The sequence below is a fragment of the Apus apus genome, chromosome 1 (assembly GCF_020740795.1).
Source record: "Apus apus isolate bApuApu2 chromosome 1, bApuApu2.pri.cur, whole genome shotgun sequence".
Classification (NCBI taxonomy): domain Eukaryota; kingdom Metazoa; phylum Chordata; class Aves; order Apodiformes; family Apodidae; genus Apus; species Apus apus.
In genome coordinates, this window is record NC_067282.1 from 112,613,007 (window position 1) to 112,629,098 (window position 16,092).

Below are 16,092 nucleotides of genomic sequence, written 5' to 3' on the forward strand. Positions count from 1 at the left end.
ATGACTGCATCTTAAATTTGGTCACTTAAAATAGGAAAAGGGATTAATCAGACAGTCACTTTTTAGAATGTCACTAACAAAAATGATCATGCTTAAAATATATCTGCTGTTACTTACCAGGTAGAAAAATACAGTAGTAATTTATTCTGGAAAATTACATTTCAGTGAAATACTCTTTTTGCTTGTTATTGAAATGGTTTATTCCTCATGTGGAAGGCTGGAGCAGCTGTTCAACAATTTCATTACATGCTATCTCAGTTACTGTGATGGAGGATTCCAGTGACTAATGGGAGCCAGCAGAATATGCCAGGTCGAACACAGAAAGTCACTAGATAGGCCCAGAACTCTTCCTGACTCAATGCCAGATGCAATTGAGAAGGTAAGCTTAGTGAACACGGACAGCTGAGCTACCATTTAAAGCAGCTGGCATCATGGCATGATGGACCTAAGTTATGGGAGCAACAGGCATTGGTATTTATAAGAGACCGATCAGAAAAATAAATAGAGGGAGTAAACTGTATCTTTGAAAACAGATGGACACAGAAAGGAAGACTTTCTTTAACACAGATCTCAGTAGAGCAAGAAGAGACTGCATGGAAACAGATGAAAAATTCCTGATGTTTTTTCCTGCTACATTCAAGAAAACAAGATCTTCATTATTTTTCAAGCAAAATGTAAAGGTTTTGTTATGATGTATACGTGACTTGTCCTTACAGAATCAATAATCCCGAAGTCTCGGTTTCTAAAGGGAAAGAAAAAACTCTAAATGTCTCCCCTTTCTCTTGATCTCCCTCTGCCCCTTCATCCATCTTAGAGCCCTCTGCTCAGGCTCTATTAGCAGAGCTGCCTGTACCATGAGCTTTTACAGAATGCTAGGGGTTGGAAGGGCCCTCTGAAGATCATTGAGTCCAAATAGCCATAAACGATCCACTGAAAACATTCAAGAGCTTATCTCAACTTACTGATTTATTATTGCCTTTGAGTTGCTGGGCTTGTGTGTTGCTTTCCTCATCCAGAACCGTATGCCAATCTTGTGATACTTTCCCCTGAGTTAAGGTTGTTTTGTTTGTTTGTTTGTTTTTTTCAGCTGTAAGCTTAACTAGTGAATTATGAGTGAATGAAGGAATTTAATTCTGTTCCAAACCACTTTGAGCATCCCTTAGCTCAAAAATTCCTCCCTTCCACATTTCTGTCAAGTACATAAAATCAAACTCAGCTACTGTCCATCATGAGACAGACAAGGAATCTTATCTCTTCCACGCAGCTCCTGTTTGTTGTGCTGCCTTTGTCTCCAGCGCATTCCTAAAGTCGTTTTTCATTTAATAACTTGGGAAGAGATGCTTTTTTCTGCCCCAGCTGGATATTAATGAAAAAATACCTTATTTTCAGTTGCTGAAGGGGATTCCTCCACTTGTGAACCTCAAAGACCATAATTAAAACCTGTACAGGATAAGGATGCTCTGTCTTTGTAGAATAGTATTACTAAAGCTGGGGAGAGACCAAAGTGATAAGTGATTCATGCTTCAGCAGATTTTATTGGTGTCCTGTGCTGTCACTGCTATTTTAATAGAATCACAGAATGGTTTGGGTTGGAAGGGACCTAAAAAACCAACTAGTTCCAGCTCCCCTGCATGGGCAGGGGCACCTGCCATTAGGCCAGGTTCCTCAAAGCCCCAACCAACCCAGCCTTGAACTCTTCCAGGGATGCGGCATCCACCATCTCTCCAGGAGACCTGTGCCAGCATCTCACCACCTTCACAGCAAAGATGTCTTCCTAATGTCTAACCTAAATCTACCCTCTTCCATCTTAAAGCCATTCCTTCTCACCCTATCATTACATGCCCTTGTAAAAAGCCCCTCCCCAGCTTTCCTGTAGCCCCTTCAGGTACTGGAAGACCACTATGAAGTCCTCCTGGAGTCTTCTCTTTTTCAAGCTGAACAGCTCCAACTCTCTCAGCTAGTCTTCGTAGGAGGGGTACAGTAGTAATTGTAATAGTAATGATGTGCATAGAAGAGAGGTAGCATTTTTTAGGAGATATTTTGTCTTTTTATTCACTTTAGCTAAATATTTGGGAAAAAAAAGTTGATAGCTTTTGTGTAACAAGCCCTTCTTCAGGCACATACAAAAATTAAGGCCACGAGATAGTATTCTAAGCTAGTATAGTGGGCAGTGACGGTTGTAAATCTTACCCTACCTGGCAGCCAAGGGTGGTAATGAAAATGGAGTCATACAGAAGACAATGAGGCTTCTAGAGCAATGTTTGAAAGCTACTAAAGTTATTCTGACATAGATCCTGAAAGGTAACAGGACTGCCTGCAGTGTTGCTTGTGAAGATGAGATCGGTGGAAGACCATGGGTCATAGAACAAAGTCTTCTGCAGAGCATACTCACCCTTCCAAATCCTGTACTTTCCAACAGTCAGAGTCTCCCTCTTGCACTACATAGTATTTATGGCTTCTGACAAGCCGGATAGTTGAATTTCCTTCAGGTTCATAGTTGCATTGGGCCACAGCCATATTCCAGGCTGACTTGTCTGGTGACAGCACCTGAGGCAAGCTTCTATGCTTCCTCTTTTGAAGACAGAGAAAATAAAATTAGAAGGATATGCGGCAAAGGGTACAGTAAGAAATAGCATGGCATGTACATGATCACTTATATCTTCAACATGTATAATGATATCAGGCAAATTAATCAAAGCTAAGAAGATGGGCACAGACAAGCTGCATTTTTCTTATCCATTTAGAAGTGCAGCCCAGATACTGTTGTCCACATTTGTGAGACAGGTGAGAACAGAAGCAAGTTCCATGATAATGAAACCAGAAACAATTAACTCTGAGTGGAAGCTGACACTGCTGTAATAGGATGCTCTCATTAACAGAATTGCATGATAGACTGGACTTGTATCAAAAGCCTGTCACCTCTCAGAAGCTGATATTACTTAATGAACTGTTGCAGTTCAACTACTTTGGACACCACATGACCAAAAATTGTGCTTTACTCTAACGAAGTGCAATGATGTCCTGTTATATCAAAAGACCCCATCACAGGATTATAGAATAACTTTGTTTCTTCGCATTGCTTTTGATCAACAATAATATCACCATGAAGCACAACAGGAATTAGTCATTGTTACTACAGAACACTGAAAGGAAAAAACTATGCTAATTCCAAATAGTTCTCTCTTTCTCTTTTTTTTTTTCTTTTTTTTTTTCTTTTTTTTTAAGATGTTTCATTGATGTTTCTCTGCTAAGCATGTTGGATGTAAGGAATCTCACTCCTTTGTGTCTAACTTTCCCTGTGCAGAGTTAAACAGGCGTAGCTACTTAACTATGGGATTCATTTTACCTAGCTTTGACCTGTGTCTTCATGTGAAACGTGTCATCCTACAGAAGTGTCTACCTCTCATCAGTGCTTTTTGAGGAGGTCATCACAAATTACATGGATGAGAGGCCTGGCATTAAAATTATGTGGTATCAGTCAAATCATGCAAAAGACCATCTAAAATTAAGACACCGAAATGCACTTTAGAAATCGGGAAAATGTCATAACTGAGAAAATCCAGACATCACAATTCTTAAGAGCAGAGAAAACTACACTTGAAACACAAACAGCAAAAGATGAGCAAAAATAAGAAAGACTTAAGGCTTCCAAATGCCACCACTCTACTGCAATGCCAGGAAAGAATGTCAAGTGTCTTGAAGCAGGCTGTGATTCCTTTAAATCAATTCCAAGTGACCATGGCATTGTATGTTTGCTTGTTTTCTCTTTATTGACATTTCTTTGCTTAATTTAAACAAGGAGATGCCAAAGAGCCAACTGAATGTCTGATCAAGTCCACTGAGCCAGAAGACACACAGGATCTCTTCCTGCAAACACACGAAGTCTCAATCTGATCTCACTGAACTCTATTGGAGATGCTCATTATTTAAAGAGGTATCCCTCACAGCAAATCCTCTTCATTTGACTTGAAGGAAGTCTGTTACTCATCAAGAACTACTACTTGTACTTGATAAGGATGGCTCCTGTCAGTCATATCTGACTTTGATTGAAATGAACTAATAGCTTGAGGGCCTGTGTTAGGCAGGATTGAAGTTTTCGACTGCCTGTTTCCCTTGCGGAATAATCACCCAACTGAAGTTGCCTACTCATAATACAAACATTAAACTGTTTTATCTTTGAACCATTTAACAATGTTACAGCCAGCTGATAGTCAGTAAACGTGTTTATGAGTTGATGTGCACCTCTGACATTTGGCCTTGGCAATGTTTGGAGATTTAATTGCTCTTTTTGGATTTCCTGTGTTTTGCTTCTGAAATGATGAGTGAGTCATCCTGCAATGGAGCTTTCATCTTTTTGTGTGAACAGAAGAAATTGTAAAGCACTGGCAAGAGTAAATGGTATAAAGAATTATTATCACAGAAATTAGTTTATCTTTGTCCAAACTGCCATGGAAAAGAGTCAGCCAAAGATGAGCACATCAGGTCTGTTGCAATATTCTGGATGGACCTCATCTGTAACTTGGTGCAGATTAATGTCGTGATTTGTGTCCATATATACAACTTTTAATTTCCAGCACTGCCTGAAAGCTCCAGAGCATTTCCTAACAGTAACTGCATGGATCTCTGAGTTTCCTTTTTCCTGGCAGTGATATTATTGTGGTTTTCATATCAATGACTCTGACTCTGCCATCCAGAGAGAGCTGTAGGTGACAGTGTGAGATTCAGCTGCAATGTGGGGAGTGGTTACTATCTGCAGAACTGTACCCCTCCTTACGTCTGGAAGAATGGGCTGTATCACCTCAGCTTCCATCAAACTTGTCCAATACATATTCATCAGAAGATATGTGTGTGAACTCAGTGGACTTCTATATCTGACCTACTGCAATATTGGTCTGACCTGCATCAACCATTTTCCATTGCAAAGACAATGTATGGGAGGCAGCAGCAGAAGTGAAAGTGTTTTTCAGAGAGGAGCCTCCTGCTTCCTGCTGTTATCAAAGCACAGGGGAAGTGCCCACTGGTTCCCATTAAGGGACCTCAGTGCCCTCTACTCCTTGTAATGGCATCACTCTTTAGGAGTCAGCCCCTCTGTGGGAGAGTAGAGGTATAATGCTGAACTAATGAAAGGGACAGAGGCATTAAGGGTGCAGGATGTAAGCATCATGCTTCATGCAAAATGCAATGCCTCTGGTCAGGTTTGCCTACATGAATAAGTAATGGTCCTTTGGGAAGAAGACAAGGAAGCAAGACTTGCAGAGGCTGGAGAGGAGAGGGACATGAATTGAGAGGCAGGTGTAAGGAATGCTGGAGGTACAGTGGCACCTCTGATGATCAAACCGAATAGATGAAAAGGCGAAGTAAAAATGTGCTGTGAGCTTATAGGAGCAGTTCTGTGACTGCACAAAGACTGTTCCTCACCATGAGAAGTCAGTATTGGCTTTCTTAACCTGGTTATATCATATACCTTGGGAAAATAAAGTTCCAACCAGATGTGGTAGTTATATCTGCATTTACTGAACCCGTTTTAGAGGTATCCAGATGAAAAATGTCATGTTCCTGCTTTTTAAATTTCCCTTTCAAAATATCCTCTCTGAACTCAAGCAGATAATAAAAATAAATCATAAAGGCCCAGCAGAAACCAACATGTCCAGCAGCATATTTGCATGACTGATGATCTCTCCAGATAGACAAAGCATATCCTGATGAAAGCCAGGCAGAGCAGACCACGGTATTCAAAACAAGTTACGTTGCTGTGTGTTCACAATGCTATTACTTTCAATTCTCATTATCAGAAAAAAAAAAAAGTAAAAAAACTTATTTTTTCATAGCTACTTTCCAAAGCTTTTTTTTTCTTTTTTTTCTTTTTTTTTTTTTTTTTTTTTTCTTACTTAAAGCTCCATCTTACAGCTCTTCTGATTTTATCTTCTGTCACTTGATAATATTTGTGTTTCTCAAAACCCTGGCTGTTCATGTCAACTGGACACATAAAAATTCCAGCTTTTTTAATGTTTTCTTTAAGTTACTTTCTGATTAACAGAGAGAAGCTAGGAAATAGACCCAGACTGTATTCTAAAGATACAGAATATAAATTAAAATAAAGCAGGTAATACATGTTTCATGATTTGAAAATCAATTTGGTTTAATTTGGAGGAGGCTGTGTGAATACACACTGAGATCATACTGTTAGTCCTTTTGTTTCAGAGATAAAAACATCATAACTTAAGCCATATTGGTCTCTTCTATTCTTCTGTCAATGTTGCCTCCTTCCCACCTACAAACCATGATAACTAAGCTGGACAGTAAAACTAAGGTCGAAGATAGGACTGTTGCCCTTGTATTCTTACAGAAGGAGATAGATGAGGAATTGAGCATAGAAGCAGATCTTTCAGTTTTCTCCTGTTCTTTACCCTGTCAACTGCTGAACTTCAGCTGCTGTGTTAGGGGACTCAGGCTGAATAAAGCACAAGGAGTACTTTTTGGTATCCAGGTTTCCTGTTTGCCTTTTTGGATCTGTGAAAGCCTGCCTTTCTCAGATGGGTTATAAGGTCCAGTGGGTGCTTGGGGGACACCACACTCTTGGGTTTCGGTCTGATATAAAGATTTAGGCATAAAGATCTCAGATGCACATAAAAAGCTCAGGTGCACTTCTCAATTCATCAACTCAGAGGCTGCCTCTGTAAAGTTGAACTAAACAGACATTCCTAGACAGGCATCTGTGCTCCTGACTTAACCTCTGAGGAACACATATCTTAGGATTTGCCTGATACAAATGCAGTTCATTCACCATTTCTCACCCACACAAAGCAGGTATATTTGTTCACATCCTTAGTTACAATATTTTCTCCAGTGTTATGAGCACCTTTTTAACTGGGGAGGATGGTGGAATTCTTAGCATATCTAGGAATGGGGACTTCCTGCACACTACAGAGCTAATTTTGGTAACATTGCCTAATCACACTGGAACGAAGTGTATAAAGTAAAAGACATTGTTACAAGGGCTGTAGTCACTACTAGGACCAGCGTGTTAAAGTGACTGAACATGGCTGAGACTTTCACAGTTTGCCACATGTAGGAGAGAGATGAGTCATAGAAACATAGAATCATCAAAGTTGGAAAAGATCTTTAAGATCGTAAATTCCAGCCATCCACCCTACAACCCCTAACCACTAAACCATCTCTTGAAACACCACCTCCATCCATTTTTTTAACACCTACAGGGATGGTGCCTCCACCACCTCCCTGAGCAGCCTGTTCCAATGCTTCACCACTCTTCCTGTGAAGAATTTTTTCCTAATATCCAATTTGAACCTCCCCTGGCACAACTTGACCCTAGTTCCTCGTGTCCTATTGTTGGTCACTAGGGAGAAGAGGCCAACACCCACCTCACTACAACCTCTTCTCATGTAGTTGTAGAGAACAATGAGGTCTCCCCTCAGCCTCTGCTCCTCCAGGCTGAACAAACCCAGCTCCCCAAGCTTCTCCTTGTAAGACCTGTTCTCCAGACCCCTAGTCAGCCTAGTTGCCCTTCTCTGCACCCTCTCCAGCACCTCAATGTCCTTCCTGTACTGCGGTGCCCAAAACTGCACACAGTACTCAAGGTGCAGCCTTTCAAAGTCCTTCCCTACACTGGTGGACACAAGGATGCTGGAGCTGCACAGCAGATTAGAGGTCTACAGCAGCTTCCAGTGAGTGGCTGTTTGTATATCTCCATCCCATCTCACAGTCCTCCCTACCAGCTGGATGCTGCTTCTTTCCTTGTAGCCAGATACTCAAAATTTTTTACCTACCAGTGTCTGAGGAACCAGAGGCAGTGGTTTCACAGACCCAGTTGTACAACACAGAGTCACATCTAGAAGAGAGGGAGAATTAAAGAAAAAAAACATGAACACTTTATCTCTTGAGGCTCTCTCACTAGCAGATCTATACAGCAACAGCATCATGACAGCTGACACTTCACCTCCCTGAGATACCTACAAGCTTTATCTCTTTTCCAACCTTCTCTTAATTCAAGCACGATCTCAATATCTTTTATAAATCCACTAACCATTGTTTTAATCTATACCAAAACACAACTTCAGGGAAATTTTTTGTTGTATTTAGCTCTCTGATTTTCCCAGTTTGTTTGTTTGCTTGCTTTGTTTGTTTCTGCTTTCAGTTACACGTTATTTACAAGCCTGAGGCTGTCTGGAGTCACCCATACACAGACAGTCTCCCTGTGCTCTGCATGTCTCTGTTAGCAACCTCAGGAACTTAATTAGGAGCAAATTTAGAGTAGATACACCACATTATCCTGCATGCATTTTTAGCTCAGACATAAATGATGCATTTAATATACAAAAGCTCTCTTTTTAATTCCTCTCTTGGCTAAGTCATCCATGACTAATAACAAGGTATTTCCTTGTCCTTGCAAAGGACTGGCCTTATTTGCTTTTGTAATGAGTGGTTTTGAAGCTAGATGAAGCTATTCAAATTACCCTTACAAATTGACTGATAACTCTTTATGTTATTTAGTGTTCCATAAGAATGAAACCTGTATCAATAGTTGATAAGCATATATAATTAATTCAAATTTTCAAAAGGCAATGTCTGTTACAGGCAGTTTCAAAGATCTAAATCAGGTTCCTAGCTGCTCACACTTGCATGTTCTGATTTAGCTTTCAATTTTAGGTTCATACTTTTAGATTGTTACTGTAAATGTGAGCAAGGTTTGATCGTGATTGAAATCACTGAATCTAAAATTGTTCTATAATTCCAAATAATAAGGCTTTAAAAGGTCGAATCCCAAATACTCATAAATTGTTGTTCCCTCTCCCAAATGTTGCATTTCACTGTGAAGTATGTACACAGACATGAGGGAACTAATCACTAGAAGGGTCTTACATCATGATCGTAGAATCATGGGATATTTTTTGTTGGAAAAGACCTTTGAGATCAACTAGTCCAACCATTAAATACCATAATTTAACTAGAGATCTTAAGAACAAGGACACAAAGAATTCCATCTGCTTTATTTTGTAGGTTAAAAAGTCACTAATTTTTTTATCAAACACAGCAGAAATAATTCAGTGTCTTATTTCCCCCAGTTAAAGTATAATCTACAAAGTATAGTATCTCTGATCTTAAAAAGAGCTAAGAACATGTACGAAAAGGTATAAGTAGATTAGCTTTTTTATGGATTACACTACTTCAAATGTCCATGTGATTTGGCAATACTGTGAAAAGCATCAATAAGACTAAGCAACCAACCAAAAAAAAATATTACATTTATCCCAAATTGTACATCCAGGGGCTGCTTTACAGGTCTGGTTGCAACAGAGAAACTTCCCATTGGTGAAGAATCCTTCATGGTACTTGTTTAGCAAATCAGAATTTTCTTTAATTTCTGGAAAGCACAAAGCAATCAAAGAGAACATGACAAGCTGCAAAATGACAATATCCCTGAAGATCAACAGAGTCTGCTGCACTAAACCATGGGACCACAGAGTGGTTACTGTCTTACTTAGAGTTCAAACCAGATATTCTGCTCATATATTAATCTCTATGATATATTCCTCTATGTAAACTCAAGTCTGAAATCCTTTCCCCCTAGCTACTTTTTTATTTGAGAAAGAAACCCTAGTGTCAAGGAGAGACAGTACCAGCCAATTAAATACCCAAAGCCAAAACAGGATCCAACAACTATAATTCAGATTCATAGATCTTATAAAAGTTTAAGTATCAATACTAAAACTAATTCAAGTAAAACTTTTTCATATATCAAAACATGCTGAGTATTTTCCTAAAACTTCCTATTCTAAGACAATTGTATTCACTGATACTCAATATGTCATACGACAAATACAACCAACATTTATCTGTTAAAGTACAATTCCTATTTAAGCACACTAAAGGTGACCACCATAACACAAATACTTCTTTTTTGTATCTGAAGCTCTGCTTTACCCTAGAAAAATAGCACCGGTAGTATCACTATGGTAGTGATGCATTAGTTCCGTAAACTGTAATTGCAGTTTTGGTTTCGAAAGGCATCTAGAAGAAATGTAGAAGGCATAGAGTGAGACTTTAAAAACTGGTTGTATCAGGACAGGTTTTTAATTGTGCTGTGTACATCCAAGATGCCTGAACACAAGAGAAAGCTGTGCAAGGATCAGAACCCCCTTTTGTGACTAGTGCTTTTTATATACTTTTTAAAAGGCAGTCAAATATTTGTTCTGTTATTTCTCTAATGAGCATTACAAGACACATCACTTATGCAACCTGACTCTTCACAAATTTTGTTTTAAAAAATCTGACTGAAAATTTTGGTTTCTAGAAGGCCCAGTATAGCGTGATGAACGCTTCTGTTCCCCATTCTTCATAACTTCCCTAAATTAATTGACATACTCTCATTTTTGTGAATGCAAAGGGAGTCACAAACAGAGAGGTAGCTCATACACAGGTTTAGAAGTAAAACTGGGGAGGATATTTGTAGCACACTATAGATTGCCTATTTTTGTTCCTACGAAGGCCAGCAGGTGTGAGGGCTGCCCTATTCAAATGTGAAGTTTTTACCTTCACTGGATTACACAGGGACAAAGTTTTCTGCTTACAACTTACTCTTTCCTTGACCGTAATTTTGCTATGTTGAAAAAACCAGAAATTTCAGAAAAAACAGAAAAAAGTGGGAAAACACAAAGGAAAAAGCACTGGCAGTACTAGTTGTCAAAATGGCAGCTGTGCAGGTAAGCACTGTACTAGCCACAGCAGTAATGGCTATGCTCTATTAATTTTCATCAGTAAATACTGAACATAGGAAGATTAAAAAATGTCTATGGAAAATAATAATAAAAAGCTTTATTTTGGCTTATTTTTCACTGAAACCTTCAGCCTTTGAAATTTCTAATCATTTATTGAAAATACCATGCATTTCCACCATTCAGTTGGAACTGAAGCATGAAGGAGACTAAAAACAGGTGACAAAGAGTGGCACAAAATTATGAGGCAGGAATATTTTCCTATCTCTCCTCATCTTATTTGAATATTCTGATACACAAAGGAAAAGTGTTACCTTTATACAAAGCTGCAAGCCACTGCTCCCGGCTCTCTTCATTACTGGCATAGACATAGAGAAGTCCACCCTTGTAGACAATCTAGAAGAGGTTGGGAAAGCCAGCATGGTGAGAGTGTACAGCCTGAAAGCTTCTTATTCCTCAGGAAGGAAAAGAAGGAAATGGGAACAAAAAGAACAGCCTTTGTGGACCCACATCAGACTCCTGCAACTTAGTAATGTTTCTCAGAGATCACTTACTGCCATTTTATAAAAACACACAATATCTGTATATTTCATTTCAATATAAATACAAATACTAAAAGTTACCTTAACCAAAGTTAAGGCACAGTTGCAGAAACAAGAGGCAACATTAAGTACTTCTTGATATTCCCACTTTCTATGTACAAACAGCTTTATAGCTCCCATGTAAACTCTTCCCACTTCGGTTTTTCCAGAGTCATCTTTCAGCTTCTGGCTTGTGTTACGCAAGGCTCAATGAGGCCAGGAACTTGTGTCTTGCAGTGTCCAGTAAGAAATACTGAGGCAGAACGTACTTTCAGAGCAGCTGTACAATGATCAGGGAGTCCTGATCCAAAGGTGATGTGTTTATGCTTAATACTCTTTGAGAGGTATTTTTTCTTTGTGTTCAATTGATTTTTTATTGAAATAACTAGTACCTACAACACCCTGCAGAAAGCACTCCTACAGCTTAGCTACACAAGATGAACAATCAGCTGCTTTTGCTTGTTTTCAGCCTATCTTCTGTTATCTTTGTTTCCTGTCTGTCTAATAGCTACTAACATCTGCTTGGCTTTTTGGATCACATTTAGAACTGGGCTGACTGTGTGTTAGGTCAGGGTTTAATTTCCCTTGTGTACATTGCTTTTCAGGGATCTGCTCTGAATTTCAAACGCTACTTTGTTGCTTTTGTTTGTTTGACTGAAGAGCTCTTGCTGTCAAAGGCTTATTCCCACTGACAACAATACATGACTGATCAATTTACTCCCTCTTTACTTACTTAAATGATGGAGACCTGTGAGATTTTCTTTTTAACATGTAATCCATGCAATCTATTACTCATTGTCAAGTCTCTCCTTTGGCCCCTCATCAGTTTACCACATCTTTCTTCACTTGCAGTCACCACATCCAGACACAATATTCTCCTGGTGACCATGGTAATGTTGAAACATATTGAGTGCTTTTACTAAGTATGTGCCTGCTTCTATGTTCAAGGATGTCTTTAAGGCCCTTTAGCCACAGCATTGCACTGGGAATTTATGTTCAGCTATCATGATCCTAAAGTCAAAGAATCACAGACTCACAGAACCATCGTGGTTGGAAAAGACAGATCCCAAAGTCCAATCATCAACCCCGGAAGAAACAACAACAACAAATAAAAAAAAAAATTCCACAACAAAACCAAAAAACACCCTCTTCACTAGAGCATGTCCTGAAGTGCCATGTCTACACTTATTTTAATATCTCCAGGGATGGTGATTCAACCAGCTCACTGGGCAGCCTGACTACACTTTCAGTAAAGAAATTTTCCTAATATCTGATCTAAACCTCCCCTGGTGCAACTTCCTCTAGTCCTCTTTAGAGATACTGTTTCCAAGCACAGAGGCCTGCACCCTGTGACTGTAGCATATACCCTTACTCCAATTAACCATGTTATGCACTCCTGACATAAATACACTAATCTAACAGAATTGTGTCATTCAGTGCCACAACTGGGGGAGGGAGAAGGGAAGTGAAGACTGGAATGACACCTAGGATCCACCAGGCAGCGAAATAATGAGGTTGCTCTTGGGCATGGCAAACACTGCAGGGTCACGAACTAACACACTATTCAGCAAGTCTTTATTGACTCCAACGTCCTGATGCTTGCAGATGCACTGTTTGGCAGCTGCACTTCAGAAGGGGCTCTGTGGCCACTTCTCACATCTGCATGTCCCACTGCCCATTGAATTGAGATTGATGGAGGCAATAGCAGGAACCTGAGCTAGGCAATTGTAACAGAGGAAAGGCAGCAAATTTTAATTTACAGTTTTCTTATCATATTTCATTCTTGAACATGCATAATTCTTTGTGCAGCTTCATCTTCAGATACAAGGAGCAGCCTTGGATTTCCTGACTGTGGCATATTTGAATGGTAATCAGGCATTCAGGGGTCAAATCCTGCACTTGGTATTGAGGCAAAAATAATAATATTAAAAAAATGTAGAAAGACATAGTGAGAATTAAAATAATAATTTTAAGTGCTTAATTATACTTTAAAACAAGTGAAAAACATATAGTGCATTGATAGATAAAGTCCAGATAATAGAACTTTGAACATAAAAGAAACAAGACATTACCTGAATTCTAACACAGTCGATTAAATATATTTCAGCAAAGTCACAGCTTCAGTAATAGGGATTGATTTTCTGTTTGCTATAAATATCAGTAACACCCAGCAATACCAGGTATCACCACTGAGGACAGGAACACTAAGTGTAGCCTTAGAATGACTGGCATATTTCACATGAAACGTAAATGAAACAGATTTCATGGCTAACCTGAAATGGATATTGTCTCGCAGGAGGTGTTGCTTCCTCAAGATTCACTGTCTCAACACACCGGATTTTCTCAATCTCAATTGACCCCTTTTTTTTCCCTTTTTTCTGAGAGAGAAAAAATACAACAGTATTCTTGTTTGAAGAGACTGTACAATTTCATATTTCAAGCTGTATAAGCCATAGTTTCAGGTTTGTTAAATTTTAAAAGAAAGGTAATAAAAATCCTCCTTGGTACACTGCTTCCATCTAATATACTGATCAAGTTCCTTTAAAAGTCACAGGACACAGCCCTACATCTGAGAAAGCATCTACTGCCGCTGCAGAGTACTGGGCAGGAGTGGGGACCAGGAGGAAAAGAAGAAGGAGGAATTAAGGGGAAAATACCTTAAGTAAAAAGCAGAAGCCTAACTGTGACACTTGTAATTTTGTGAAGGTAGTGGAGCTGCTTCTCACTGAGCTTCCCTGCAGTTTTGAAACGGGATGTAACTCACAGGAGGAGTCCAAATGTATGAAAAGAAAGAAAAATAAGTTGTCTGGGACATGTATTTGCATTTCTGATAGGAGATCTTCTTAGTGAAAAGCTGTCCTTTTGAGATATACAGTCAATCCTCAGGAAACAAAGATAGCCTAACCATCTGCTTTGAGCAGCCAAAGGATGAGATTCTGAACTAATTATGTCTCATAAAACTAACTTCTGAAGCCAGTTACTTACATCAGTTCCAAGGGAATCCTGAACAAGGAAAACATCTCTGTTTGAGACAATGTGTAAACATATGGCAATGTTATTTACTTGCTTAAATTCTTTTTGGAAGGACACAAACAGATGTTTAATGTTAAGTGTGACTGTAAGAGTTGTTCTGAGTAGAGACACTCCTAAGCAGGTGGCTAAATGTTTTCTTGAATTGAAACTAGGTTTTGAAACCCTATAATTCTACCCCAAAAAAGTACACCTATTGTTCTAACACATAATGTCTAATCAAGTTTCACAGAAGAAAACCAGAGAACTAAGGTGACACTGAAAAATCTTACTGCAGTTTATTTAAAAAAAAAATGTCTTACCCCTTTGTCATATTCATAATAAGAAAGGTTTGTTTTCATCAGAACAAACAATCTTTTCTTGTAATTAATTGGCGATATTTTTTTCTTCTGTTGTGACTTCTTTAAAAGAACTTCTTCTAGAATTGTTTTCTTTTCCATTATATTTCCCTAAAAGAACATAATAGTTGCCTTTATTAGTGCTATTAATAAACATAAGAACACCAACTATAGAAACCGTAAAAGTGAGTATATTAAGATTATTGTCCTCTATATGTTTTATAAAATATTATAGTAATATGTAGTTACAAAGCATGTGTTTAATACTGCTTAAACAAGTGAAGCTGTTTAGCTTATTCACTCAGTAAAAACAACTATAGTATGCAAAAATTAATCTCTAGATATACTGAAGTTCTAAACAAGGCATCTCTGTTACTTTATCATCTGAGGATCTCTCCTTTTACCCTTTCTGGCAAAGGACACAGTCTACTTTATGCAGAAATGTGTTACATCTGCAGCATAACATGGAAGTCATTACAGCAGCAAAGAGAACGAAAAACCAAAAAGAAAACCCTTCTATTTGCAGACCAGAAAAAACATACCTAGTGCTGACAAGTGTGTTCCCTGGACTGGAAATTTCTCGCTTTGTTCTTTCAAATGAAACAATCAAAAGAGAAAAGAAAGAATAAAAAAGAAAATATCTTTTTCCACCACATGTATATAAATATATATTTATATCTATGAATTTTTTTCTTAGCCTTGATAACCCTACAAAAGAAAATGGCCAAGAAGGATGAGATTCATATTTCAACAAGTTTAATATGGTTTCAGGTTATCTTACCCCAATGTGAAGAAAGTAGGTCACGTCCTTTGCCCTGTATGTTGCAGAGTCCAAAGGGAAGTGTTGTGCTAAGCTCCCCACTTTGTTATGTTCCTGCTCATGACAAAGAGCTCAGCAGAAAGAGAAAATTTGCATGACGCTCATCCCACCCACTTGATCTATCCATTGAATCCTGTCTAAACCCAGAAAGAACTAAATGTCTAGTAGGAACAGCCTGAAGAGGTAAAGGGAGGCTTTACTAGTCATTACTCCACTGTGGATATCTGGTTAACCTCCCCACAGACAGGATGCCTACTTATATCTTCCACCATCTCCCTTTCAGACAGTCCAGTGTATGTTAGTGCCACTGGTGAGTCAGCTTAAAGGCAATCTTGCCATGACAAGCAACATCTGAAGGAGGAATGAGCTTGAAGTGAAAAAAGGAAGAGCTGGGGTTGAAATTTTTGTATTTAGATGTCTGCTGTCATGTGGAGGGAAGGCGTGCCCACTCCACTTGAGGAAATTTTTCAGGTATTACAGGGTAGGTACTTGCCCTGACTGTCTGTAAGAGTAACTAGTGTGAAGTTAGGAGTTAGTTCAACATAGCTTTGAGAAGCTCTCTTTGCAATTAAAATACTGATGTTTGATAG

The 16,092-nt window shown here is 38.8% G+C and overlaps 1 protein-coding gene across 1 annotated transcript in view; it reads right to left on the reverse strand.

Annotated features, from left to right (window-relative positions):
- Positions 1-14,784, reverse strand: part of BMX (BMX non-receptor tyrosine kinase) — a 28,003-nt gene extending 13,219 nt beyond the window's left edge. Inside the window, exons 1-6 of the mRNA XM_051615106.1 lie at positions 14,647-14,784; positions 13,588-13,692; positions 11,048-11,129; positions 9,263-9,382; positions 7,788-7,849; positions 2,393-2,571 (exon numbers count right to left, since the gene is read on the reverse strand). Of these exons, the coding sequence (XP_051471066.1) occupies positions 2,393-2,571; positions 7,788-7,849; positions 9,263-9,382; positions 11,048-11,129; positions 13,588-13,692; positions 14,647-14,784 (686 nt within the window). The remainder of the gene's footprint in view (positions 1-2,392; positions 2,572-7,787; positions 7,850-9,262; positions 9,383-11,047; positions 11,130-13,587; positions 13,693-14,646) is intronic.
- Positions 14,785-16,092: the final 1,308 nt, after the last annotated feature.